This window comes from Aquarana catesbeiana, linkage group LG07, assembly GCF_042186555.1.
Source record: "Aquarana catesbeiana isolate 2022-GZ linkage group LG07, ASM4218655v1, whole genome shotgun sequence".
NCBI classification, from domain to species: domain Eukaryota; kingdom Metazoa; phylum Chordata; class Amphibia; order Anura; family Ranidae; genus Aquarana; species Aquarana catesbeiana.
In genome coordinates, this window is record NC_133330.1 from 290865225 (window position 1) to 290892414 (window position 27190).

Here is a 27190-nt window from a genome sequence, read left to right on the forward strand (position 1 = left end):
CGCTCAGGCCTTCCTAATCCACCACGCGTACAGTCAGTCAGACTCGGACAGTCCACAGCACAGTGAGCTGGGAAACCCCCGAAGAGATGACGCAGTGCCCATTGTCCTCTGGTCCTCACCAATAAAAATAAAGCACAGGAGGCCAGAGACAAATGAGTGAAGAGTGGGAGTGTTTTCGGGCGCATCGCTTGCGCCCCGAACACTCCCTAAACACAAGCAAATCAGCTTCCCAGCTTGCAATCAGCTGACTGCCAGTTGGGAAGCTTCCCATAGATTGCTGTATATCCGGCGCCTGGACACTCTTAAAGTGACCACTTTTTTTGTGAACAGCTTGGGGGAGCGGTGCCCGTGCGCCCCCTATGGATGGGCTGCCACTGCTCCAAGGACATTGTTAGGACATTGCTAAGTGAGGCCTAGTCATTACTGTTCATCATCACAGCTGTGAGCTCTCAAATGCTGAACTCAGAGCTACTGGATCAGGGGAGAGAAAGAGCATGAGAGGGGGTTTGAATCAGAGAAAAATCTCACTCCTGTTGGAAGTGAGCAGTAAGGACTAGGCCTCACTTAGCAATTTCCTGGGAGTATTCCAGTCAAGCTTCACGATGTATGTAAATAGCCTGCACCTATAGCAAGGGCATTATTTAACGTTAGTCAGAGCTGCATGGTTTATTCTCATCTACAGACACCCCTTACCTGCAAAGGCAGTTTTTTTGGGGGGAAAGGTGAGCTAACCATTTTTTTTTTTTTTTTTTTGTAATCTTTATTTTTATTTTATATAATAAGAAAAAGAACATACATACATATAATCTATGGTCATTCTTACCACAGAACATTGCATTTTTCCAGTGTAGACCAATATGTTGGTACAAAAACAAGATGTATAACAAATTGTAATACGTAGGGGTAAGGGCGGGAGGGGAAAGGGGGGAGAGGGATTAAATCATCTCCGAACTTTATTACACTGCTAAACAGTCATATTGAGTCCTAAGAGGGGGCCCCGCCGTATCAGCTTGGCCGGACCTATCCCCCTCAGCCCTCCATTTTAGTACAGGAGGGAGGGGCCTCTTTTTTATTCAGTGCCCTAGGATGCCCACCGGGCGGATTCCCCGGAAGGGGGGCCATAGGCCTCCAACTAACCTTCGCCTAAGGGGAGCGCCCCCTGGGCATCCACTGGGTCAGTGCAGACATAGAGGTGCCTACGTTGCCAGGCAGAGCCCCTGACCAATACGTCTAAACAAGTAACAACTCTATTATTTAATAAAGGAGATACAAAACTTGTCTGTAGTCGCTAGTGACGCATAACGTCTCATATGAGCCTTCAGCTATATACCTTGTGAACCATGCATTAGGAAAGAAAAGGCCAACACCCTGTGCAATCAATGGGGCGTTGAAACATTCCACTCAGGTACGCACGTCACCACCAACAGGCCTCCTTAGCTTCAAGGAGGGCTCCGCTAACTCCAACAGCGCGACATCCAGGCTAGAGGATACCGGATTAGTGTCGATGATGAATCTCCGCCACTGAGCCCAAACACCATCAAAGCGCTCACTCCTATCTTTGCACCTCGCCACCCACTCCTCCGCCTCTCTGATATCATCCACCTTCTGTAGCCATTCTTTTAAGGTAGGGACCTGTGGGCGCTTCCAACAGAGAGGTACAAGCCTTTTAGCAGCATTTAGTAGATGAGGAAGGGCGCTTTTTTTGTAATGGCTTAGAGGAAGGGTGGGGAGGTGCAAGAGGAAATGCTCGGGGGAGAACGGGATCTCAATCTGCAGGGCATTTTTAATGGTAGTCTGTACTTCCATCCAGAAAGACCTAATCATTGGGCATTCCCACCATACATGAAGAAGGGTGCCTTTCTGACTGCAACCTCGCCAGCATCGGTCCGAGACCGAGGGGTAGATACGTGCTATGACAGCCGGTACTCGGTACCAGCGAGTTAGAAGCTTGTAGTTAGTTTCCTGCGTTCTAGACTCTATGGAGCTAGAGTGTGCTAGTTTATACATGTGTAGACGTTGTTCTGGCGTGAACTCCACCCCTAGGTCTCGTTCCCACTCCCTTATGAAAGCTGGCTTACCAGCGGTGGGAACCGAGCCCAGTAGCCTGTATAGCTCAGAAATCAAATGGGGAGTTGGCTCTTCTTCTGTGAAAAGGCTTTCTAGTGTGGTGATGGTGTCTAGCCCTCTCATTGGGGTCCCTTCTGTTGCAATAAAGTGTTGGAGTTGCTGGTGCCTCCACCAGTCCATAGGGAATCTGCCGTGGCTATTCCGCAAGGCGTCTAGGGGTATCAGCTTGCCCTTATCCACAAATTTACCATAACTATAGTTGCCGTCTGACACCCACGTACCGAAAAAAGTTTTCTGCTCCCCAGGAGGGAACCACTTATATCCCCCCAAAGGTGCCAATGGGGAGCCCGGGGGCACCAAAGCACACAGGGCGTTTGTGCGGTCCCACACAGCCCCTAAAGCAGAGAGGAGAGTACCCAGGGATATACTTGGGTCAGGTACCAACGCATTCAATATTTTAAAGAGTTTTCCAATGCTAATGTGTTCCTCAAACTAGTGGAATATAATCTTCCAGTCTTCCTCTGGGATAGCAATGCCAAGCTCCTCCTCCCACCGTAGCAAATAATTTGTTTTTTGACTGCATTTGGAAGAGTTTAGGGAAGCATACAAGATCGAGCTGAGCCCTAGAGTAGGAGGATCAGAGGGGCACTTACATTCAAACCACGCAAGAACTGTCAGAGGGTTTGTATGTGACAAGAGCCTAGTCGCATAAAGTCTACAATGTACAGCTGTGGCCAAAAGTTTTGAGAATGCCACAAATATTAGTTTTCGCAAAGTCTGCTGCCTCAGTTTTTATGATGACAATTTGCATATACTCCAGAATGTTATGAAGAGTGATCAGATGAATTGCAATCAATTGTAAAGTCCCTCTTTGTCATGAAAATGAACTTGATCCCTAAAAATGCAATTTCAATGCATTTGTGAAAAAGGCTTCAGGGGACCCAGGTCAGGCCAGCAAGAGCCAGGGCCGTCTCTTACAGTTGATTCAGCTGCAGGATCGGGGCATTACCAGTGGAGAGCTTTCTCAGGAATGGCAGTAGGAAGGTGTGAATGCATCTGCACGCACAGAGAGAAGACTGATCTGATCTGATCTGGTGTCATTAAAGGCAGCAAAGAAGCCACTTCTCTCCAGGAAAAATATCAGGGACAGACTGATATTCTGCAAAAGGTACAGGGATAGGATTGCTGGGGACTTGCTTAAAGTCATTTTCTCTGATGCATCCCCTTGCCGATTGTTTGGGGCATGCACAAAAAACCTTGTCCGAGAAGAAAAGGTGAGGGCTACCATCAGTCCTGTGAAATGCCAACAGTAAAGCATCCTGAGACCAATTGTGTGGGGTTCTCGGCCAAGGGAGTGGGTTCACTCACAATCTTGCCTAAGAATACAGCCATGAGTAAAGAATGGTACAAAAACATCCTCCGAGAGCAACTTCTCCCAACCATCCAAGAACAGTTTGGTGACGAACAATGCCTTTTCCAGCGTGATGGAGCACCTTGCCATAAGGCAAAAGTGACAACTAAATGGCTTGGGGAGCAAAACATCAAAATTTTGGGTCCATGGCCAGGAAACTCCCCAAAACTTAATCCCATTGAGAACTTGTGGTCAATCCTCAAGAGGCGGGTGAACAAAAAAAACTCACAAATTCTTACAAATTCCAAGCATTGATTATGCAAAAACGGGCTGCCATCAGCCAGGATGTGGCCCAGAAGTTGATTGACAGCAAGCCAGGGCGAATTGCAGAGGTCTTGAAAAAGAAGGGTCAACTCTGCAAATATTGACTCTTTGCATAAACTTAATGTAATTGTCAAAAAAAAGCCTTTGACACTTATGAAAGTCTTGTAATTATACTTCAGTATACCATAAAACACAAACAGCAGACTTTGTGAAAATGAATATTTGTGTCATTCTCAAAACTTTTGGCCAAGGCTGTATACAACAAAAGTTTTCTCATACTTCTCATATAAAATAGTTGAACATCTTATCCCCTTTGTAGGTTAGGAGGGAGTAAACATCAGTGAAAACCCTACTGGTCCACTATTGAAACCATGTAACTTTTCCTACACCTAATTGTGCTGATATACAATGTCTGGACAATAGGCTGCCAGCTTCTGCACAACAAAAGAGCTTCAATGGTCAGTTTGGCCTGTGACTATTAGGCTCAGTTCACACTGGTGCGATGCGAGAACCCATGCGAATCCAGCACGGGTTCCCACATCACACCCGACTCACGGGCAGTTCACACTGCCATGTGCGAACCAGGGGAGTTTCAATACAACGTTAAAGTCACCCCCAGATCAGTTTGCATATCATAGTGCGAACTGTCAGTCCGGACATGAATCGGATCACATGGGTGTGAACACCCATGCGATCGGATTCTGGTGCGGGCAAAAAAAAAAAAAAAAAAAGGGTCCTGCACGACTTTGGTCCGAATGTGATGCGACTTCAGCCATACAATCTGTATGGCTGAATTCGCATCGCACAGACATCGCATGTGATTTGCACTGCAGTGTGAAGCACATGCGAGATCGTACAGCGCACCAGTGTGAATCGTAAGATAGACAACTCGAATTCGGGGGGGCATCATTTCCCTTAATCAGGGCTTATAAGATAGGAAACCGTGTATGCATTCTTGGTAGTGAATAAATTGCTCGATATAGTGACTGATGACTAGATTGGCACAGCACTCCTCAGCAACTGGTTCTAGCAGATTTACATTATCAGTGGTAACCACTGCCGCCATTCAATTTCACAGATGGACTATGAAAGTGATTTATTACTGGTGAAGTTTGTGTACCAACATTTATTTTTTCCCAACATCGACTATACACATCACATTTTATAAGAAAGATGTGACTATGAAAGCTTCTTTGGTTGATAAGCACATTGAAGTTCTAGAGGGAAAATACTTTCCTGAGACAGGGTCAGAGCACCATCCTAAATAAGGTAGAGGGTAGAGAGGACATAGGTTTTGGACAATCCAAGCAGCTTTTTTTTTTTATGGATTGTGAGAAATGTACAGTTTCTTTCCTACTCATCACTGCAACTGGATAGTAACAGAAGACTGCATCTATTATATGCAAATAGCCACGGTGCATCTCTTTGTAACGCTCAACCTGTGTTTATGCCCAGTGGTGTATTTAGGTTTTGTGTTGCCCCAGGCCTGGCTAAACTCGTGCAGCCCCTAATTTATATATGACCACCACTTTCTGTCATAACCACCCCCTTTGTGTTTAAGACCCACCCCGTCACCTGTAAACCACACCCCTTCCTATTTAGGCCCCAACGCAGCGACTGGTGTGAATAGACCCTAAGCTTCTGTGTTGAGAGGCTTTTGCTGGCTTTTTCCTTACCTATGCAAATCTATTGGAATGCAAAATCTACATGAAGCACAGGTAAATGCAGGTCAGAAGGAGGTCAAGTGCGCCTATCAATGAATTCTGAATGATCACTGAAACATCTCAAACTGATGTCAGAACAAATGCCAGTGATAACAAAAGCACTTCCAGTGGTGGAATTGCTCATATTCACCTGCTAAAATATCCCTAAATGACATCACATTGGACCAGCAGATAGGGTTGGGCAAAATCCACATTTGTGGATTATTGGACATACAATGCTAAATCTGACCACACAGGTATTTTTAAGATATTTTTAAGGTTGAACTGGATGGACTTGTGTCTCTTTTCAACGTAACTATGTAGGTACCGCTACAGAATTGACGGCTGCCAGTTTTATTGAGTGCGGCTGCCAGTTTGTCCGAACGTCAGGCCAGTCACAGGCCGGTATCATACTAGCAGCAGTGTGGCCGCTTTATGGGGGTGCCAGACAGATTTACCCTCTGGACCCTGCCCCCCGGCCCAGTCTGTCTCATAAGATTGGCGGGGACTCTTTTCGTGCGGGAGTCGGGAGGAGGCTGTTCTTTTTGGTGGGGCAGCTTTTTTGCCGCCCCTCTACAAAGTGCCGCCCTAGGCCTGGGCCTTGTCGGCCTAGGCCAAGATACAGCGTTGTTTATGCCTTCAAACTATCCCCTTGATAGCCCCCAGTGTTGTTTTTTTCCCAAGTTAGCAAAGTGGCAGTTTTGAAACAGGTGTGAGGTTTTGGCTGTTTTGATTGGTCCTGTACCTTTGGGCTGTTTGAGCTGATGAACGATGACAATATCATGAGGATTGTTGAGATTCTCTGCCAAGACATGAATTTCTTTTCCTGTAAGTCTGTTTGCACTGAAAATTGCTTCGTTCTCCAGATCTGTCCAGAACACCTTGTCCTGTGGAGTAACCAAGAGGTGGGGGTTCAATGCACAACAAAGAAAGCATATGAACAGTAGATTATATGAATATGATGCACCATTGGATTGTTTTTTTTTATCCCTTGGATAAAAAAAAAAAAAAAAAGAAAACAGTTTAAGTACAGTATTATGAGTCCCTTGTGCTAATTTTCTTTAGAAGCTGATGATTTTGCAATCTGAAGTGACGCAGCGGATTCACATTAGCCCTGAATGAGTCATTCATTATGGCACTACATGATTGGAGCTAGCACTCCTTGATTACACTGCATTTTTTGTGGCAATCAAATTCCCATCAGGCCTGCACTCAAGATGAGAGGGTGATGTCTACTATTCTCTGTGTCACGACATTTTGACACGCGTAAGTGGACATTTGGGTGTCAGAGGCAACATGGTTTTAGGGTGTTGCAGTTCCCCATCAGGTCCCCTCTGATGGCTGGTGGCCTGTGTATAAACTGATTGGCCCAGGCATTTTATGCTGTAAGTATTGAGGATTGGAGTTGTAACAGCTAGCTGAGCAGAAGTGGCGACCAACAGAGGTTACTGACACTATGGTGTTGATTTACTAAAGGAAAACACTGTAGACTCTGCACTTTGAAAACTGCAGTTGCACTCTGCAAGTGCAGTTGCTCCAGAGCTTAGAAAATTAGGTAAAACTTCACTTAGGAAAGAATACTCAATCACATGCAAGGAAAATTTAAAAACAACAGCATTTTTGCTCATGATTGGATGACTAAAGTCAGCAGAGCTTATACTCATATACCAAGCTCTGGGGCAACTGCAAATTGCACAGTCTATTTGTCTTTAGTAAATCAACCCCTATTCCTATGTAAACACTGCTCAAATGTTACAGATGTACAAAGACCTTTTTTGCAGGATCTTGCTGCCAGCTTCTGCAAGCAAAACCTTCATACTAGTTTCCGTGTTTCCATAAGGCCACGTGAATGTACCCCAATGGCTTTTAGATTTTTGGTTGGATTTTTTACTGCTATGCGAGGCTCTGTTAGAGTTCCCACACTCACTGTAACAGCAGCATCACAGGAAATCAGGGGAAATCTCCAGTATGAACACAGACAGCAATAAAAAGTTGACAGCAGGACACAGCCCCCCGTGTCACTGGATTTGATTGACAGCAGCGGGAGCCAATGGCTCCCGCTGCTATCAATCTATCCAATGAGGACCCCAGACAGTGGCTGGAGCTGCTGTGCTCGTCGCTGGAATGATTGGGTTCAGGTAAGAAAAAGGGTGGGCTCTGGGGGGCAGCTGCAGAACAGAAGGTTCTTCACCTTAATGCATACAATGCATTAAGGTAAAAAACCTTGAGGGTTTACAACTCCTTTAATCTCAGTATAAATTCAGCTGTTCTGTGAAGCCCTCAGAGGTTTGTTAGAGAACCTTAGTGAACAAACAGCATCACAAAGGCCAAGGAACACACCAGACAGGTCAGGGATAAGGTTGTGGAGAAGTTTAAAGCAGGGTTAGGTTATAAAAAAATATCCCAAGCTTTGAACATCTCACCGAGCACTGTTCAATCCATCATCCAAAAATGGAAAGAGTATGGCACAACTGCAAACCTACCTACCAACACATGGCTGTCCACCTAAACTGACAGGCCGGGCAAGGAGAGCATTAATAAATGAAGCAGCCAAGAGCCCCATGGTAACTCTGGAGGAGCTGCAGAGATCCACAGCTCAGGTGGGAGAATCTGTCCACAGGACAACTATTAGTCATACACTCCACAAATCTGATCTTTATGAAAGAGTGGCAAGAAGTTTGCAGTTTACGAGAAGCCATGTGGGGGACACAGCAAACATGTGGAAGAAGCTGCTCTGGTCAGATGAGACCAAAATTGAACTTTTTGGCCTAAAAGCAAAACACTATCTGTGGCCCTTCCCTTTTTCCATTGGTCCACACCCAGGCTATGGCTGGGAAACCTACACCACTGCTCTTCATCTCTACACATAGGTGAGGGTTGCCCCTGGGCATCGTGTGGTAAATCTTTGTTATGATATAATTATTGAAACATTTTAATAAAACCATTTTTGATGTTTCCATGGTGACCTGACCCTCTTTGCTTCTGCAGAAGCAGAGCGCTTTGAGTCCAGGAAACGCGTTGAGAAACATGTAGCCATCACAAATGCTAAAAAAATGATTCTTCTATTGGGGACACCCATTATGTATCAGTGAAAAACTCATTCCAGCGGATGATAGAGCATAATCTATTTAGGGGGTCACTATTCTCTGTATTTTTATCTTATAATTTTTTTTATATACATGTTTTTTTATGTGAATAAAGTTTGTTATAGTTATGACTATGTAGTGCCTTAATGTATAGTCTTCCAACTCACCTCAAACACTGCCAGGCCAAAGGGGTGACTCAGTTTGTCTTCAGAGAAAATCAGTAGTTTCCTGTTGGCTCCACTGAAGTCCACACTGGATAGAGTATGGAGCTTTGAGTCTACCCAATATAAGCGATGGGTCAGTACATCTGGGGTGAAAAGATGGTTCACAGACATTAGAGCACGGCTTTAAACTTATATTATATATCAAACGTTTGTGGATACCGATTATTACACATATAGAAGCTTGTTGGCATAATATTCCAAATCCTTCGGCACTAATATGGAGTTGTCCCCTCACCTTGCAGCTATAACAGCCGACGTGCTTCTGGCAGCGCTTTTACAAGACTGCGGGGTTGATTTACTAAAACTGGAGAGTGCAAAATCTGGTGCAGCTGTGCATGGTAGACAATCAGCTTCTAATTCCAGCTTGTTCTATTTAGCTTTGCCAATAAAACCTGGACGAGGATTGGTTTCTAATGCACAGCTGCACCAGATTTTGCATACTCCAGTTTTAGTAAATCAACCCTTGTCTTTATAGAGCTTTGTGCACAGGGGTACACTCTTGATGGAAAAGAAAATGGCCACCCCCAAACTGTTGCCACAAGTAGGAAGTGCACAACTGTCTAAAATGTCTTTAAATGCGGTAGCATTAACAGTACAAACAAATATCAACCACCGAAACCTATAACTGGCCTTTGCAGCAAGGAGCACATGGAAGGATGATGCATTTCAAAAAACAAAGAAAAATTCCGAGCTCATTTACCAGCCAGCCTGTAACAAACTGAACTCTAATGCCACGTACACACGATCGGACTTTCCGCCAACAAAACCGTGGATTTTTCTTCGAAGGCTGTTGGCTCAAATTTGTCTTGCATACACACGGTCACACAAATGTTGGCCAGCAATTATGAACATGTGAACGCGGTGACCTACAACACGTACGACGAGCCGAGAAAAAGGAAGTTCAATAGCCAGTGCGGCTCCTTCTGTGCGATGGACTTGTGTACACACGATCAGACTTTCCGACAACAAAGTTTTGTTGGCTGAATATTTGAGAACCTGCTATCAAAGTCCAACAGCAAATGTTCGATGGAGCTGTACTGTACGCACCGTACGTGGCATAACAGTTCACGTTAAAACCAGGGGTTTAGTTGGCACACATGTGCAAATATATGCACAAGTTGCATGGCCACTTCACAACACCCTATTGTACTACACTCCTAACTCTATAAAAATTGAGAATTTTTAGAGTTGGAGCACATATAAAATAATGGATAGATTCAGGGCAGGTATGCCCTATTAACAGTACCATTCACTGGAAACACCTGAATGTAAAATCGTGGAGAAGCATCCCTCATACTTTTGGCCATATAGTGTATATTGCCCAAAATCACTATGTGTGCACATAGGTGGCTGTGGTAGGGGCAGCTTGTAAGCTTATTCGGAACCTCTGGAATGTCCTCTGTAATACAGTACAGAATAAGTGGCAGTGCTTTATAAATACGTATATGAATATTAGATCTACCTTCTATATTAGCCTTGTTGAGATGGGTTTCTCCAAAAGCTAAAGGCAGGCTGTACAGCGCAGTACACCAATGACATTTTGGACATTAAGGAAAAAGACCTAAATGTGACAGATTCAAATACTTTTCTGAACTTCACCAAGGCAAATCCAGAGGCATATACTTCTCAAAGGGAAAGTAAAGTGTAATTTCAGTGAGCACACATTTTTAGATATTATTTTAGTGTTTTGGGTATAGATGCACTTGAAAGTGGAACTCCAGGTATGATCTTTATTGCATACTTATATTGGTCCAGCTTAAAGCAATATAAAGCCTAGTACACGTGGGCTAAATGTCAGGCAACATCGGCCGGTTCAATAAAAACCAGCTGACATTCGGCCCGTGTGCATGCTGGAAAACCAGCAGCCGACCGCCTCCCGATCAGTGCTCTCAGTCGATGGTAGAGAGTGCTGACCGGAGTGTTCTGTCAAATGAATTAACCAATTAAATAAAATGTGGAAAATCAAAAATATAAGAGAGTGTTACACCATCTAAAATGTGGAATACTGCGACCAAATTCTTAGTGCTGTAAACGCGATTCTCTCACCAAATTATTTACATACAATTAATAAATTTACTACTCAAAGTTACTAGTAAACAAATCAAAATAACATCTATAGTCTAAAATATAAAAGATGTGCTACCATATGTCACACACCTAAATCATTAGTGCAAGTCATATAGGTGTTAAGATTTAGGACCATAATCCCAGTGCTGTAAGCAAGTCTATATAGAACAGGGGTCTGAAACTGGCTGCCCTCCAGCTGTTGCGAAACTACAAGTCCCATCATGCCTCTGCCTATGTGAGTCAGGCTTATAACTGTCAGCCTTGCAATGCCTCATGGGACTTGTAGTTTCACAACAGCTGGAGGGCTGCCAGTTTGAGACCCCCGATATAGAATGTCAATCTTGTAATCACTCTTACTTATTCAAATCAGTGTCCTAGCTTATCCATGTGTTCAAGCTCTCAGTGCAATTTTATCCACACCATCCAATGCTGTGCTCAACCAAAGTGCTCCACCCAACGTACAGATTAGCAGCTCACCTTATTTTCAGACCTATATTTGCTAACAGGTCTGATGGTGCTTTAAAACAAATCCCAGGGAATCGTGGCACCAAGCTCCACGTTCTCTGACAGTTCTCAGAATGCACTAGTCCACCAATCATATAAAAGGCAAATAAAACTCCATAGCGTGATACTGCTTGATTAAAACGGTTTATTAAAGTATAAATAAAGGCAAAACTTTTTTCCGTTTTGGATAGAGTGGAGAGGGATTAGAACCCCTGTCAGTTTTTATTGCTGTCTGTGTTCCCGTTAAGGAGATACAGCCCTTCCTATTTCTCCTATTTGCCATTATCATTGAAGGTGAAAGTAAAAGTAAATCCCAAATTTTGGGTTGTCCCTAGAAAAGTAAAATCTTCCAATGGTGACCTGGGGGTCCCCAAGGAATGCTCTTAATTTGCAGGGAATTTCTCTTACTTTCTGTCCCATAGCCAAACAGGAAGTGAGAGGAAATCCCTGCAATGGTACACAGATGCAAAACAAAAATTCTGACAGGGGTTATAACCCTTACTTACTCAAAAATGAAAAAAAAAAAAAAAAAGTTTTGCCTATAGTTCTACTTTAAGCAAAAACCCACTGACATCAAAATGACACTGAAACGAGTGTTAGAGCGCATCGAGACAGCCTCTCCTGTATATCTCCGATCGTACTCCCCACCTCTGGTCTGGCCGGGACCGAAAGTGATGTCAACCGGCTCCGCCTTCGTTTATTTGGTGAAAGAATCACATTTACAGCACTAGGAATTTGGTCGTGTTTACACGTTGGGCCATAGCGCCACACTTCTATCTTTTTCCCCTACATTATTTTCATTCCTTTGTGTTCTTATTAGTGGTTGTTGACAGATGTCGCAACCTTGTTTCCTATTTTAATAAAGAGCTCAGACAGGATGTGGAAGGCGTTATTTTATCATTGATACTCGTCAGGTCTTTGGCATAAACGTGAATTATATAACTGGCTGTTATTTTACTTTTTTACCTTATTTTGATATTTGTGGGCTGCACTTCTCTGCCTTTATGTACTGCAGCCATTTACTCCTGTCTGTATGCTAAAATTATAAAGAATAAAAAATAAATAAAAATAATTTTAGTAGTCGGGGCTGCTATGGTAAAAGCCCTTAGTCTCCAGGTCCTGTGTCGAGCAGCTTCCCTCTACATACTGATCAAAGGGGGTCAATTGCTCGGCACTGCCACCATTCACAGAATGCCCTGTATTTTTTTTTTCATGAATACTAGGCGTTTTCTGGTTGGATGAGGAGGAGACCGACATCCTTGCCCCTCCTCCAAACCTAATCCAACCAGTGAAAACCTTGTATTAAAAAAAAAATATAATACAAGAAGTTCTATGAATGGTGGCAATGCTGAGCAGCAAACCCATAAATACACGGAAGGAAGTTCATGTAGTTTTGACTAATAGTGATTTTTGGCTTCCCCAATGGCCCCTCAAGTATGAGATATACATACTTACATTGGTCCAAGGTAGATCAATATAAGTTTGCAAAACAGATTACACCTGGAGTTTAGCTTTAAGACCAAGTCTGTGTATTTATTTGTGATGCTGGAATAAAATGTTTCTATGTGCGATCTTATGGCCCCAGCCAAATAAATGTAAGTGTGGGAGTGGGAGTGAGTCCTGGGGCCAAGCTACAGAGCAAATTCCACAGACGCAGGAGGGAGATAAGAAGGCGATGGACAAGGTTACAGCCTGTTACTATATGAAATACACTTAAATAATGAAAGTGTAACCCAATCGGTGGATAAGGAAAAAAAAAAAAAGAACACACAGCTGGGCGCACTCCTCCACTGCAAGGAAAGAAGGGGGCCAAATATCACAGCACATTTAAAGTGAGTAACCAACGAACATCATACCCCTTAGGGAATTACTGTCCCTGCCAGCTTCTTAAATCTGACCATAGATGAATCGAAATCGTGGATGCCTGTAAAATTTAGAGACTTTAGTGTTAGGCCCCTTTCACACTGGGGCGTCGGTGGTAAAGCGCCGCTATTTTTAGCGGCGATTTACCGTCGTATTTGCGGGGGTATTCAGCCGATAGCAGGGCACTTTTAACCCCCGCTAGCAGCCGAAAAAGTTTTTAATCCACCCGCAAAGTGCTGCTGCAGCAGCGCTTTGCCGGCAGTATAGCCGCGCTGCCCATTGATTTTCAATGGGCAGAAGCGGTGGAGGAGTGGTATACACACCGCTCCTCCAAAGATGCTGCTAGCAGGACTTTTTTTACCATCCTGCCAGCGCACCGCTCCACTGTGAAAGCTCTCAGGGCTTTCACATTGGAGAGACAGGAGCGCTTTGCAGGCGCTATTTTTAGCACTGTAGCGCCTGCAAAGCACCCCAGTGTGAAAGGGGTCTTAGGCTGGACTTCTTTAACCACTTCAGCCCCGGAAGGATTTACCCCCTTCCTGACCAGAGCACTTTTTACAATTTGGCACTGCGTCGCTTTAACTGCTAATTGCGCGGTCATGCAATGCTGTAACCAAACGAAATTTGCGTCCTTTTCTTCCCACAAATAGAGCTTTCTTTTGATGGTATTTGATCACCTCTGCCGTTTTTATTTTTTGCGCTATACACGGAAAAAGACCGAAAATTTTGAAAAAAAATGATATTTTCTACTTTTTGTTCTAAAAAAAATCCAATAAACTCAATTTTAGTCATACATTTAGGCCAAAATGTATTTGGCCACATGTCTTTGGTAAAAAAAATGTCAATAAGTGTATATTTATTGGTTTGCACAAAAGTTATAGCGCCTACAAACTAGGGTACATTTTCTGGAATTTACACAGCCTTTAATTTATGACTGCCTATGTCGTTTCTTGAGGTGCTAAAATGGCAGGGCAGTACAAAACCCCCACAAATGACCCCATTTTGGAAAGTAGACACCCCAAGGAAATTGCTGAGAGGCATGTTGAGCCCATTGAATATTCATTTTTTTTGTCCCAAGTGATTGAATAATGACAAAAAAAAAAATTACAAAAAGTTGTCACTAAATGATATATTGCTCACACAGGCCATGGGCATATGTGGAATTGCACCCCAAAATACATTTAGCTGCTTCTCCTGAGTATGGGGATACCACATGTGTGGGACTTTTTGGGAGCCTAGCCGCATACGGGGCCCCGAAAACCAATCACTGCCTTCAGGATTTCTAAGGGCGTACATTTTTGATTTTACTCCTCACTACCTATCACAGTTTTGAAGGCCATAAAATGCCCAGATGGCACAAACCCCCCCCAAATGACCCCATTTTGGAAAGTAGACACCCCAAGCTATTTGCTGAGAGGCATGTTGAGTCCATGGAATATTTTATATTTTGACACAAGTTGCGGGAAAGTGACTTTTTTTTTTTTTTGCACAAAGTTGTCACTAAATGATATATTGCTCACACAGGTCATGGGCATATGTGGAATTGCACCCCAAAATACATTCTGCTGCTTCTCTTGAGTACGGGGATACCACATGTGTGGGACTTTTTAGGAGCCTAGCCGCGTACGGGACCCCGAAAACCAATCACCGCCTTCAGGATTTCTAAGGGTGTACATTTTTTATTTCACTCTTCACTGCCTATCACAGTTTCGGAGGTCATGGAATGCCCAGGTGGCACAAACCCCCCCCAAATGACCCCATTTTGGAAAGTAGACACCCCAAGCTATTTGCTGAGAGGCATGGTGAGTATTTTGCAGCTCTCATTTGTTTTTGAAAATGAAGAAAGACAAAAAAAAAAATTTTTTTTTTCTTTTTTTAATTTTCAAAACTTTGTGACAAAAAGTAAGGTCTGCAAAATACTCACTATACCTCTCAGCAAATAGCTTGGGGTGTCTACTTTCCAAAATGGGGTCATTTGGGGGGGTTTTGTGCCACCTGGGCATTCCATGGCCTCCGAGACTGTGATAGGTAGTGAAGAGTGAAATCAAAAATTTACGCCCTTAGAAAGCCTGAAGGCGGTGCTTGGTTTTCGGGGTCCCATACGCGGCTAGGCTCCCAAAAAGTCTCACACATGTGGTATCCCCGTACTCAGGAGAAGCAACAGAATTTATTTTGTGGTGTAATTTCACATATTCCCATGGCATGTTTGAGCAATATATAATTTAGTGACAACTTTGTGCAAAAAAAAAAAAAAAAAATTGTCTTTTTCCCGCAACTTGTGTCACAATATAAAATATTCCATGGACTCGACATGCCTCTCAGCAAATAGCTTGGGGTGTCTACTTTCCAAAATGGGGTCATTTGGGGGGGGTTTGAACTGTCCTGGCATTTTATGCACAACATTTAGAAGCTTATGTCACACATCACCCACTCTTCTAACCACTTGAAGACAAAGCCCTTTCTGACACTTTTTGATTACAGAAAAAATTATTTTTTTTTGCAAGAAAATTACTTTGAACCCCCACACATTATATATTTTTTTAAAGCAAATGCCCTACAGATTAAAATGGTGGGTGTTTAATTTTTTTTTTTCACACAGTATTTGCGCAGCGATTTTTCAAACGCATTTTTTGGGGAAAAAACACACTTTTTTACATTTTAATGCACTAAAACACACTATATTGCCCAAATGTTCGATGAAATAAAAAAGATGATCTTAGGCCGAGTACATGGATACCAAACATGACATGCTTTACAATTGCGCACAAACGTGCAGTGGCAACAAAATAAATACATTTTTAAAAGCCTTTAAAAGCCTTTACAGGTTACCACTTTAGATTTACAGAGGAGGTCTACTGCTAAAATTACTGCCCTCGATCTGACCGTCGCGGTGATACCTCACATGCATGGTGCAATTGCTGTTTACATTTGACGCCACACAGACGCTTGCGTTCGCCTTAGCGCGAGAGCAGGGGGGACAGGGGTGCTTTTTTTTTTTTTTTTTCTTTATTATTTTTTTGCTTTTTTATCTTATTTTAAAACTGTTCCTTTCATTTTTTTTTTTTTTTTAATCATTTTTATTGTTATCTCAGGGAATGTAAATATCCCCTATGATAGCAATAGGTAGTGACAGGTACTCTTTTTTGAAAAAATTGGGGTCTATTAGACCCTAGATTTCTCCTCTGCCCTCAAAGCATCTGACCACACCAAGATCGGTGTGATAAAATGCTTCCCCAATTTCCCAATGGCGCTATTTACATCCGGCGAAATCTAAGTCATAAAATGCTCGTAGCTTCCGGTTTCTTAGGCCATAGAGATGTTTGGAGCCACTCTGGTCTCTGATCAGCTCTATGGTCAGCTGGCTGAATCACCGGCTGCATTCTCAGGTTCCCTGTTGAGACAGGAGAGCCAGAGAAAAACACGGAAGACGGTGGGGGGGGGGGGGGCATTCTCTCCCACTGCTTGTAAAAGCAGTCTAGAGGCTAATTAGCTGCTAGGATTGCTTTTACATGAAAGCCGACCGCTGGCTGAAAAGAATGATACCAAGATGATACCTAAACCTGCAAGCATCATTCTGGTATAACCACTCAAATTCGTGAATGCTGTACCTGAAGACAAAAAAATGGTTAACAATAAAGCACAGTAAACGGTAAAGTATAAAAAATTGCATACCTGAAAAGCAAACATGATAAAACATAATAACAATAAAACATTGCAGAATAGAATACAGTAAAAAAGAGCAGAACAATAGAGAGAATAGAGAGAGAGAGAATAGAGAGAGAACAATAAAACGACAACTATTATTTTTTATTTTATATTTTTGTTTGTGTTTTTTTTTTTTTTTTTTTTACACTTTTTTTGTAACTGTAATTTTTATAACTGTAACCGGTTCCAGGTTCGGGTCTCTCAAAATGCGATGGCATCTTGGGAGACCCTGTGAAAGTGTGTCCTAGTCTGTGCAATGCTGTACCCTACGCTAATACTCAACTAGTGAATGGTAGCGTTCAAAACATTCACCAATGCAAAGATCAGGATTGTCAGGACAGGAGGGACAATAATAGCGGGTGTCACGCCTATATCCGCGCTTGCTGCAGACACGACATCTTTTTTGGGGGGGTTCGTTGGGTAGGGGTACTCGGGAGGACATAAAGAAAATGCCTCTCATGCAGCCGACTGCATTTGGTTGGGGATGTGAATGGGGGAAGTACGGGCGCTGCAGAAGTGGTGGGTTCCCAATTAGGATTGGCGAATGCAGCAGGAAGGGCATTATGGGCACGACGGGCCTGTGTTTGTCTTCTTGGTGGCAGCGGGACACTACTTGTGCTTGCCACCTCACCAGCTTGAACTGCACTTATGGGACTCGCCACGTCACCAAGTGTTACTGCAGTGCTGGTTTGACTACGACCGGGGTGTACTAGGCCGCTGGCGCTTGCCAGTTCACCAAAACGCTACCAAAAAAACTGTTAACGATCGCAGGGATCAGGCCTGACTCTGCGAACGCTGCAGTTATGCGTTTAGTGTTTTGTAAGTGACAGTGATCGATCGATACTGCACTTGGGTGGGCTGGGCTGGGCCGGGCCGGGCGGAGGGGCAAAACGCAGGTGCTAGCAGGTATCTGGGCTGATCCCACTAACACTGCGTTTTTGGGAACCCTAAACTGCTGGGGACGCCAGTATAGATCTGATCGGATCAGATCAGATATTGATCAGTTCAGATACTATACCACTAAGGGAGCTGTACGGTGCGTGCGTGGGTGTTAGCGCTACTGGCACTAACCTGACGCTGCCTGGGGCTGGTGCTTGCCAGTTCACCAAACCGCTACCAAAAAAACTGTTAGCGATCGCAGGGATCAGGCCTGACTCTGTGAACGCTGCAGTTATGCGTTTAGTGTTTTGTAAGTGACAGTGATCGATCGATACTGCACTTGGGTGGGCTGGGCCGGGCGGAGGGGCAAAACGCAGGTGCTAGCAGGTATCTGGGCTGATCCCGCTAACACTGTGTTTTTGGGAACCCTAAACTGCTGGGGACGCTAGTATAGATCTGATCGGATCAGATATTGATCTGTACAGATACTATACCACTAAGGGAGGCGTATGCTGCGTGCGTGGGTGTTAGCGGTACTGGCGCTAATCTGACGCTGCCTGGGGCGACGCATATCACCGCCGGGCGATCAGGAGGCTAAATCTTTATTCGGTAATAAACGGCGGGTGCCCTGACACTATAAAAAATAAACAAACTAACCAGCGTCACCCGTAACAGTTATACGGTGATCAGTGGTGAAAGGGTTAACTAGGGGGCAATCAAGGGGTTAAAACATTTATTCGGTAGTATATGGGGGTCCCTGTCGCTATAAAACGCTGACGGCGAACCTAAATATTTACCTCACTAACTAGCGTCACCAGCGACACTAATACAGCGATCAGAAAAATGATCGCTTAGCGACACTGGTGACGGGGGTGATCAAGGGGTTAAAACTTTATTAGGGGGGGTTAGGGGGTATCCTAGACCTAAAGGGGGCCTAACACTCACTGCCCTAACACTGTAACTGTCACAAACTGACACCAATACAGTAATCAGAAAAAAAAAAAAAAAAAACCTGCTTGGTGTCAGTTTGTGACGGGGGGGGGTGATTGGGGGGGGATCGGGGGGCGATCGGGGGGGGGGGGGATCGGGGTGTTTTGTGTGCCTGGCATGTTCTACTGTGTGTAGTGTGTTGGTGCACTCACATACCTGTCTTCTCTCCTCGGCCCGGAACGGAAAATACCGAGCCGAGGAGAGATGACATAATTTCCTCTGCCTCTGTGTACAATACAGAGGCAGGGAAATGATCCCATTGGCTGGGAGCGATCGCGAGGGGGGGGGGCCACGAATGGATGGCCTCCCCCTCACCACCGATCGCCGGGGGAGATTTGCCGACCGCCGCAGGCACGGGGGGGGGGGGGTCCGATCGGACCCCCCACCCGCGGGCAGGCAAGGACGTACCTGTAAGTCCTTTTGCCTGCCCGTGCCATTCTGCCGACGTATATAGTCGTGCGGCGGTCGGCAAGTGGTTAAGGACAGCAGGGTAAGGGAGGAAAGTTGTACATGCAAACTTTGCAAGTGTAGCTGGATTTACTAAGGTTGGCCATAGATTATGCAATTTTCTTTCCTTCAACCAGAAAGAAAGAACATTTCTCAATTCCCCAATCAACATAATCAGTATTGATGATACCTCCTGCTGCACTATTGTATTCTGACAGCAGGAGGTTTCCCAGCCATTAGAATACAATGATCACTGCTGGAAGCTAAAACCACTGCAGTGATCGCATGTAAAAAACCCGACAGGCTTCCCCTTCCAAATCACCACTATGCTGGAGAGAATGTGGCAAGGTGGGAAACATTCTACACGTGTTTTGGTCATGCAAGCATCTTACTAGCTTCTGGAAGAGAATATTTAGGTGTATCTCACATATCACAGGAATCCTAAAGTCACCAAGCCCTGGGTTGGCATTACTAAACCTGGGTATCGAAAATTTCCCTCCTTGTTTTCGCACAGTGGTTACACACATCTTATTAGCCGCTGGATCACTAATAACCAAAAATTGGAAATCAAACAGTGCCCAAGGTATCAGAAACTCTTGAAATCACACAAACTAACTACGTTTACGAATCACTACTGGCTAATAAGGTTGAAAAGAGACCCTTCTTTGATAAACAATGGAAAATATGGTCAGACTGGTTTATAATGGAATAAGGATTGTGTTGTGTCGAGTGACTACATTTATATATGAGTAATACCAGTTTTCCTCATGCACTACATAACTGAAAAACGTTAATGTTAAACTTGTGCTGTCCATCTATTACTTGCACTATCTGTATAATTTTGTACTATGTTTTGTACTCTGGAAGACTGTTTAATAAAAACAACTGAAAAAAAAACAGACAGGCTGGGCTGGGTGTACTGATAAATCATATTCAGTACAACCAGCCTGTCCATAGATGGATCAAAATTTGGTCGGTTCTGGCCGAATTTTGATCCATCTATGGACAGGCTGGTTGTACTGAATATGATTTATCAGTACACCCAGCCCAGCCTGTCGGGTTTTTTACATGCGATCACTGCAGTGGCTAAAGCTTCCAGCAGTGATCATTGTATTCTAATGGCTGGGAAACCTCCTGCTGTCAGAACACAATAGTGCAGCAGGAGGTATTCCCCCATCAATACTGATTATGTTGATTGGGGAATTGAGAAATATTCTTTTTTTCCTGGTTGAAGGAAAGAAAATTGCATAATCTGTGGCCAACCTTAGTAAACCCAGCCACACTTGCAAAGTTTGCATGCACAACTTTTCTCCCTTACCCTGCTGTCCTTAAAGTAGAAGTCCACCCTAACACTAAAATCTCTAAATCTACAGGCATCCACGATCTAATACTAAAGCAAAAAAACGCTATACAGTGGAACCTTGGATTACGAGCATAATCCGTTCCAGGAGAATGCTTGTAATGCAAAGCACTTGCATATCAAAGCAAGTTTCCCCATAGAAGTCAATGGGAACAAAGATAATTCGTTCCACACTGACTTCTATTACATGCAATACCGCATGTGGCCAGAGGTGGGCACCAGAGAGCCTCGGAAATACTCTGGGACAGCTCGACTGAACTCGGAAAACACTCAGCAATGGAGTGTTTCCGAAGTGATTCCGAGTATCTCCGAACCATTCCGTATCTCCCCGGCGCCCCCACACCTCTGGCCAAATGTGGTACTGCACACCCCATTTGCTTGAATTCTGCTTGTTTTGCGAGACAACGCTCGCAAACTGAGTCAGAATTGAAAAAATAAAAGTTGCTCGTCTTTCAAAACGCTCGTTAACCGCGTTACTCGTAAACCAAGGTTCCACTGTACATACCTTTTTTGAAGCCGCACCGGTCCCACGCTGAGCTGTCGGCGACGGCTTTTCTGTGGAGGCGGGTGCAGAGGAGACAGCCAACGGAAGCCCCATAATAACTCTATGGATGACATCACTTCCCATTGATTTCCCAGCCGTTGTCGACTGTCTCCTCTGCAGAGCTTCCGCCACTGGAGACTGGAGCGGCTTCAAAAAAGGTATGTATATGGATTTTTTTCTTTACAGAGCTAGATAGGTTAGTCTTAGATCATGGATGCCTGTAGATTTACAGATTTTAGTGTTAGGGTGGACAACCACTTTAAAGTTGTACTGGTACCAGCAAAAGTCATACCAGTTTAAATTTTCTTTTCATTGCTGAAAATGTCACTTGCAGATACAGACCTTTCTTCATACAGTATACAGGAAATAAAGACTTTTCTTGTTTTTAAATAAATCTAATTTCGATCCACTCACCTAACGTGATTCCATTGGGCCATTCAATGTCATCAGACACCAATATCTGCCGATCACCCCCGTTCAATCCAGCCTTTTCTATTTTAGAGGGTTCCCCCCAATCTGACCAGAACATGAACCTAAAACCAAAAGGGTAAAGGAATGTCACTAAAATGAGAATGGTCAATGAGCAATCATGCAAAAAATGAAAGCAAAGTAAAAAAACAATGTTACTTTTTATCTCTCTATTTTGCATCTGAACAATGTTTGTAAACACTGTTGGAAGGTCATTTTTTTCCCCAGTAGTTGCTGTACACGGTCTTCATTTCGGGAACCTGGACCAAATCGGGAGCAGTGGCTGTGTCCATGCAGATGCTTTGTCCCAAATGACATAAATAGGAGTGCCTGCATGTGGATGCACGAAAACCTGTGCATCCCATGAAGGCAAGACATGGCCCTCACACAGATGTATGCTTAAGCACTCCCATGTTAAAAAGGCAGACAGGTGGAAATTGCTGGCAAACCTGTGATATCTGCCACAGAAATTCACTGCCAAACACATTTACATTCACTGCCAGACAAATGTGGCCTAAATTTTTAGGTTTTAGAAGCTTGGGTAAGGGTTTGAAACTCTGTCAAGTTTTTTTTGTTTTGTTTGTCTGGGCTCCTGTTGGGTAGATTTCCACTCACATCCTGTCCTGATTGTTGAATGTAGATTGTCTAGGGATATTTTTAGACCCTCGATAAGTCTGCATAAGGTGTACCTTACAATCCCCACAGGCCTGTGAGATTAGCCCATTGAGACAATGATAAAAAACTGACAAAGTCTCGCCGAGCAAATCTAATCTTTATTCTTTGGTGTGAATATTTAAAGGGGGCTTTCAGAAACTACCGCCCCTTGACCGTGTCATACAAATGATCCAATAAAATACAGAAAAAATTTATGACAAAAGTGAAACTAATTATTTTTGAGAAATCACGTGCTTTACGGGAAACGAAACAATAAAGATAACAGGGATGTGAGAAACGAAACTAGATTACATTACACACCTAGTAATAGGGATGAGCCGAACACCCCCTGGTTCGGTTCGCACCAGAACCTGCGAACGGACCGAAAATTCGTAGTGGCGCGTGTTTCCCGTGCTTAGAACAGTCCCTGCACAAAATGTAATTTTTAAAGGAAAAAAAGTCATTTAAAACTGCTTGCGGCTTTAATGTAATGTCGGGTCCTGGCAATATGGAAGAAAATCAGTGAGACAAACGGCATGGGTACCCCCCGTCCATTACCAGGCCCTTTGGGTCTTGTATGGATATTAAGGGGAACCCCGCACCCAAATTAAAAAAAGGAAAGGTGTGGGGCCACCAGGCCCTATATACTCTGAACAGCAGTATACAGGCGGTGCAAACAAGACAGGTACTGTAGGTTTGTTGTTACGTAGAATCTGTTTGTAATCTTGAACGGGTAAATTTTTAACGTGTTTAGCTCCAGCCAAAAAATCTTTAAGCTTTTTGGAAAACATAGGGAAGGGTTATCACCACTGTGACATTTGTTTTGCTGTCTGTGCTCCTCTTCAGAAGATTTCACCTCACTTTTTGTCCCAATGACAGATGTTTTTTGAAAATTTGGGTTTATTTGTGAAACAAGGATTGGTGATAAAGCATCAGTGGAAAGGAGAAATGTTTTTCCCATATTAACTCTTACAGGAGAGAATTTCCCTTCCTAGGGGTAGATTTCATCTCACTTCCTGTTGTCTCCTTCCGTTTGCAAGTAGGAGTCGTTTGTAAGTTGGATGTTTGAAAGTAGGGGCCTGCCCTATATACTCATCAGAAATTTGGGCCTTAGGTGTTGTTGTGGCCACAACACTGTAAGCCCTCACAGGGCCCTGCTGTGAAATATTAGATCAAGAATTGTAATTACATGCCCCTGTTGAACAGGGCCAGAAAAATTGGGCCCTTGGTGGTGGTGCTGGTGTCACAACACTGTAAGTCCTCACTCGCTCTTGGTGGGCGCAGAAACGGGCCCTGCTGTGAAATATTAGATCAAGAATTGTAATTACATGCCCCTGTTGAACAGGGGCTGAAAAATTGGGCCTTAGGCACTGGTGCTGGTGCCACAACACTGCAACCCCTCACAGATACTCTAGTTGGAACGCAGGAACGAGCCCTGCTGCAAAGTATTGCATCAAAAATTGTAATTACACGCCCCTGTTGAACAGGGGCTGAAAAATTAGGCCTTAGGCACTGGTGCCACAACACTGCAACCCCACACAGATACTCTAGTTGGAAGGCAGGAACGAGCCCTGCTGCAAAGTATTGCATCAAAAATTGTAATTACACGCCCCTGTTAAACAGGGGCTGAAAAATTGGGCCTTAGGCACTGGTGACGGCGCCCAGAACCAAAAATGTTCTTACAAGCTATCAGCGTGATCATTGAGGAAGAGGATAATTACTCAGGATAGTCACTCAGCATCAGCATAGGCAGTCTTTGAAGGGATCTGAGACTTAAAAAAAAAATATTCGGTTACATCAGCATCAGGTGCTTGGTAGCTGGTGGTGATCCAAGACTGATTCATTTTTATGAAGGTCAGTCGATCGACCGAGTCGGTGGACAGACGCACCCTGTGATCGGTTACAAAGCCTCCAGCAGCACTGAATGTGCGTTCTGAAAGAACGCTGGATGCAGGACAGGCCAGTAGCTCAACTGGATACTGTGCAAGCTCTGGCCAGTGATCCATCCTCAAGACCCAGTAACCCAGAGGATTTTCGGTGGGAAAGGCGTCCAAGTCAGATCTTGCCCCTAGGTATTCCTGCACCATGTAAAACAGACGCTGGCGATGGTTGCTGGAACCGATCATACCTTGGGGCTGCGGACTAAAAAATTGTCTGAACGCATCGGTCAGACGGCCACCTTCTCCACCACTCCTTCTTTGACTGACCGAAGCCTCAGCAACACGTTGTCCAGAAACAGGAGTTTGTAACCTCCCAGTCTCTGGGAACGCATTGCACAAACCTTTCTGCAAGGCCTCCCGAAGATGTTTCATCTTCTGCTCCCTCTGCGACGGCAAGATAAGGTCCGCAACCTTACCCTTGTAACGTGGATCAAGGAGGGTTGCCAGCCAGTATTGGTCCTTTTCCTTGATACCACGAATACGAGGATCCTTACGCAGGCTTTGCAGGATCAGGGAGGCCATGCAGCGTAGGTTTGCTGAGGCATTCGGTCCGGAGTCCTCTGGGTCACTAAGGATGACATGGTCCGCAACCACCTCCTCCCAGCCACGTACAAGCCCATGTGTTTCTTGGGACTGATCCCTTAAAGACTGCTGCTGAGTGCCAGGCTCCACCTCCATACTGACACAATCCTCCTCCTCATCCTCTTCCTGTGTGTTCGGCGGGCACGCAGGAACACAGTCTGGATAAAGGGGGCCTTGAGAGCTAAGGAAGTCCTCCTCTTCCTGCCTCTGTTCTGCCTCAAGTGCCCTGTCCATTATTCTATGCAGCGTGTGCTCCAACAGGTGGACAAGGGGGACAGTGTCACTGATGCATGCACTGTCACTGCTCACCATCCTCGTGGCTTCCTCAAATGGTGACAGGACAGTGCATGCATCCCTGATCATGGCCCACTGGCGTGGGGAAAAAAAACAACCTCCCCTGACCCTGTCCTGGTGCCATAGTCGCACAGGTACTCATTGATGGCCCTCTGCTGCGTGTGCAGCCGCTGCAGCATGGCCAACGTTGAGTTCCACCTGGTGGGCATGTCACAGATTAGGCGGTTCTTAGGCATGTTAAATTCCTTTTGGAGGTCCGCCAGCCGAGCACTGGCATTATATGACCGGCGGAAATGCACACAGACTTTCCTGGCCTGCCTCAGAACATCCTGTAAGCCCGGGTACCTGCCCAAGAACCGCTGCACCACCAAGTTAAGGGCGTGAGCCAAACAGGGCACATGGGGCATTTGTCCCTGTCGGAGGGCAGAGAGGAGGTTGGCGCCATTGTCGCAAACCACCATTCCTGCCTTAAGTTGGTGTGACGTCAACCACCTCTGAACCTGCCCCTGAAGAGCTGACAGAACCACTGCCCCAGTGTGGCTCCTGTCCCCCAAGCACACCAGCTCAAACACCGCATGGCATCTTTTGGCCTGCGTACACGCGTAGCCCCTTGAACGCCTACGGAGCACCGCTGGTTCCGAGAAAAAAGCACAGGAAGAGGCCATGGAGGAAGAAGAAGAGTAGTGGTATTTTGGAGGCATGGTGGCGGAACAACCTCCAACACCACTGCACCTTGTCCTGCATCCTTCCCAGCTGCCAGCAGAGTCACCCAATGCGCCGTGAAACTTAGGTAATGTCCCTGTCCATGCCTGCTGGACCATGAGTCAGCGGTAATATGCACCTTACCGCTGACCGTCCTGTCCAGTGAGGCATGGACATTGCCTTCCACATGCCGGTAGAGAGCCGTGAGAAAAAGTGGCGTTTGGGTACCTGCCACTGAGGAACCGCACATTCCACAAACTTACGGAAGGGGGCAGAGTCTACCAACTGAAAAGGCAGCAGTTGAAGTGCTAGCAATTTTGCCAAGCTAGCATTCAATCGCTGGGCATGTGGATGGCTGGGAGCAAACTTCTTTCGGCGGTGCAGCAGCTGGGGCAGGGAAATTTGCCTGGTACAATCTGACGTCGGTGTACCGAAAGCAGATTGCCCACAAGTACTTGGCTGTGACACACCTCATTTTACACCTTCATTCCTCTCAGTGCAGGTCTCAGAGAGGACTGAAGGTATAGTGGGGTTGGAGATCTCAGCTGATGAGGAGCAAGGAGAGGTCCTCTTTGTTCTTTGGTGTGGGTCTTTTAGATACGCTTGCCAATGAACTGCATGACAGGTCAACATATGTCTGGTCAAGCATGTGGTACCCAAGCGGGAGATGTTTTGGCCACGCGAGATACGCTTGAGACATATGTTGCAAATAGCAGCGGTGCGATCTGATGCACTCGTCTCAAAAAAGGCCCACACCAAAGAACTTTTTGAATAACGCGCAGAGACTGCAGCGCCCTGCACATGCGGAGCTTTGGGGTGTGATGCAGTCAGTGTGCTGCCCTTAGGCTGGCCCCTGGAGGGCATCCTGCCTCGTTGGTGATGTGCTGCCTCCTCCTTTCTCCTATCAGGCACCCACGTTGAGTCAGTGACCTCATCATCCCCTCCCCCCTTATCCCTGGAGCAAACCTGGCAGTATGCTGCAGCAGGGGGAGCATGACTGCCAGATTGCTGTCCTTCTTGGGCACCCCCTCTGTCCGTGCTCACGTTACTGCCTTCATCTAGCTCAGTATCATCATCAGAGCCTTCCAAACGCTGGGCATCCTCCTGGAGCATGTACCCAACACTGTGGTCAAACAGTTCGAAGGACTCCTCAGGAGGACATGGTGGGGCTAGGGAAGGAGTCACTGATGACATTGAGCCGAGGGAAGAGGCCACTGCTTTGCCAGACAAGTACCCTGAGCAGGGGTGAGAGAGGATGAGGAGGATGAGGAGGATGAGGACGGCTTGGTCATCCACTCGACCAAGTCTTCCACATGTTGCGGGTCAACACGGCCAGCTGCCGAAAAAAAGGCCAAGCGTGTCCCACGGCCACGTGCTGATGAGGATGCACCGTTTCCACGACCAGCACTGTTGCCTCTAGACACAGAGCCTGCTTG

The 27190-nt window shown here is 45.1% G+C and overlaps 1 protein-coding gene across 2 annotated transcripts in view; it reads right to left on the reverse strand.

Moving 5' to 3' along the window:
* LRP8 (LDL receptor related protein 8) overlaps positions 1–27190 on the reverse strand; it is a 370766-nt gene that overhangs the window by 61527 nt on the left and 282049 nt on the right. For both annotated transcript variants that reach the window (XM_073593521.1, XM_073593520.1), the window contains 3 exons: positions 21529–21647; positions 8699–8838; positions 6191–6332 (listed from right to left, as the gene is read on the reverse strand). In XM_073593521.1, the coding sequence (XP_073449622.1) occupies positions 6191–6332; positions 8699–8838; positions 21529–21647 (401 nt within the window). The remainder of the gene's footprint in view (positions 1–6190; positions 6333–8698; positions 8839–21528; positions 21648–27190) is intronic.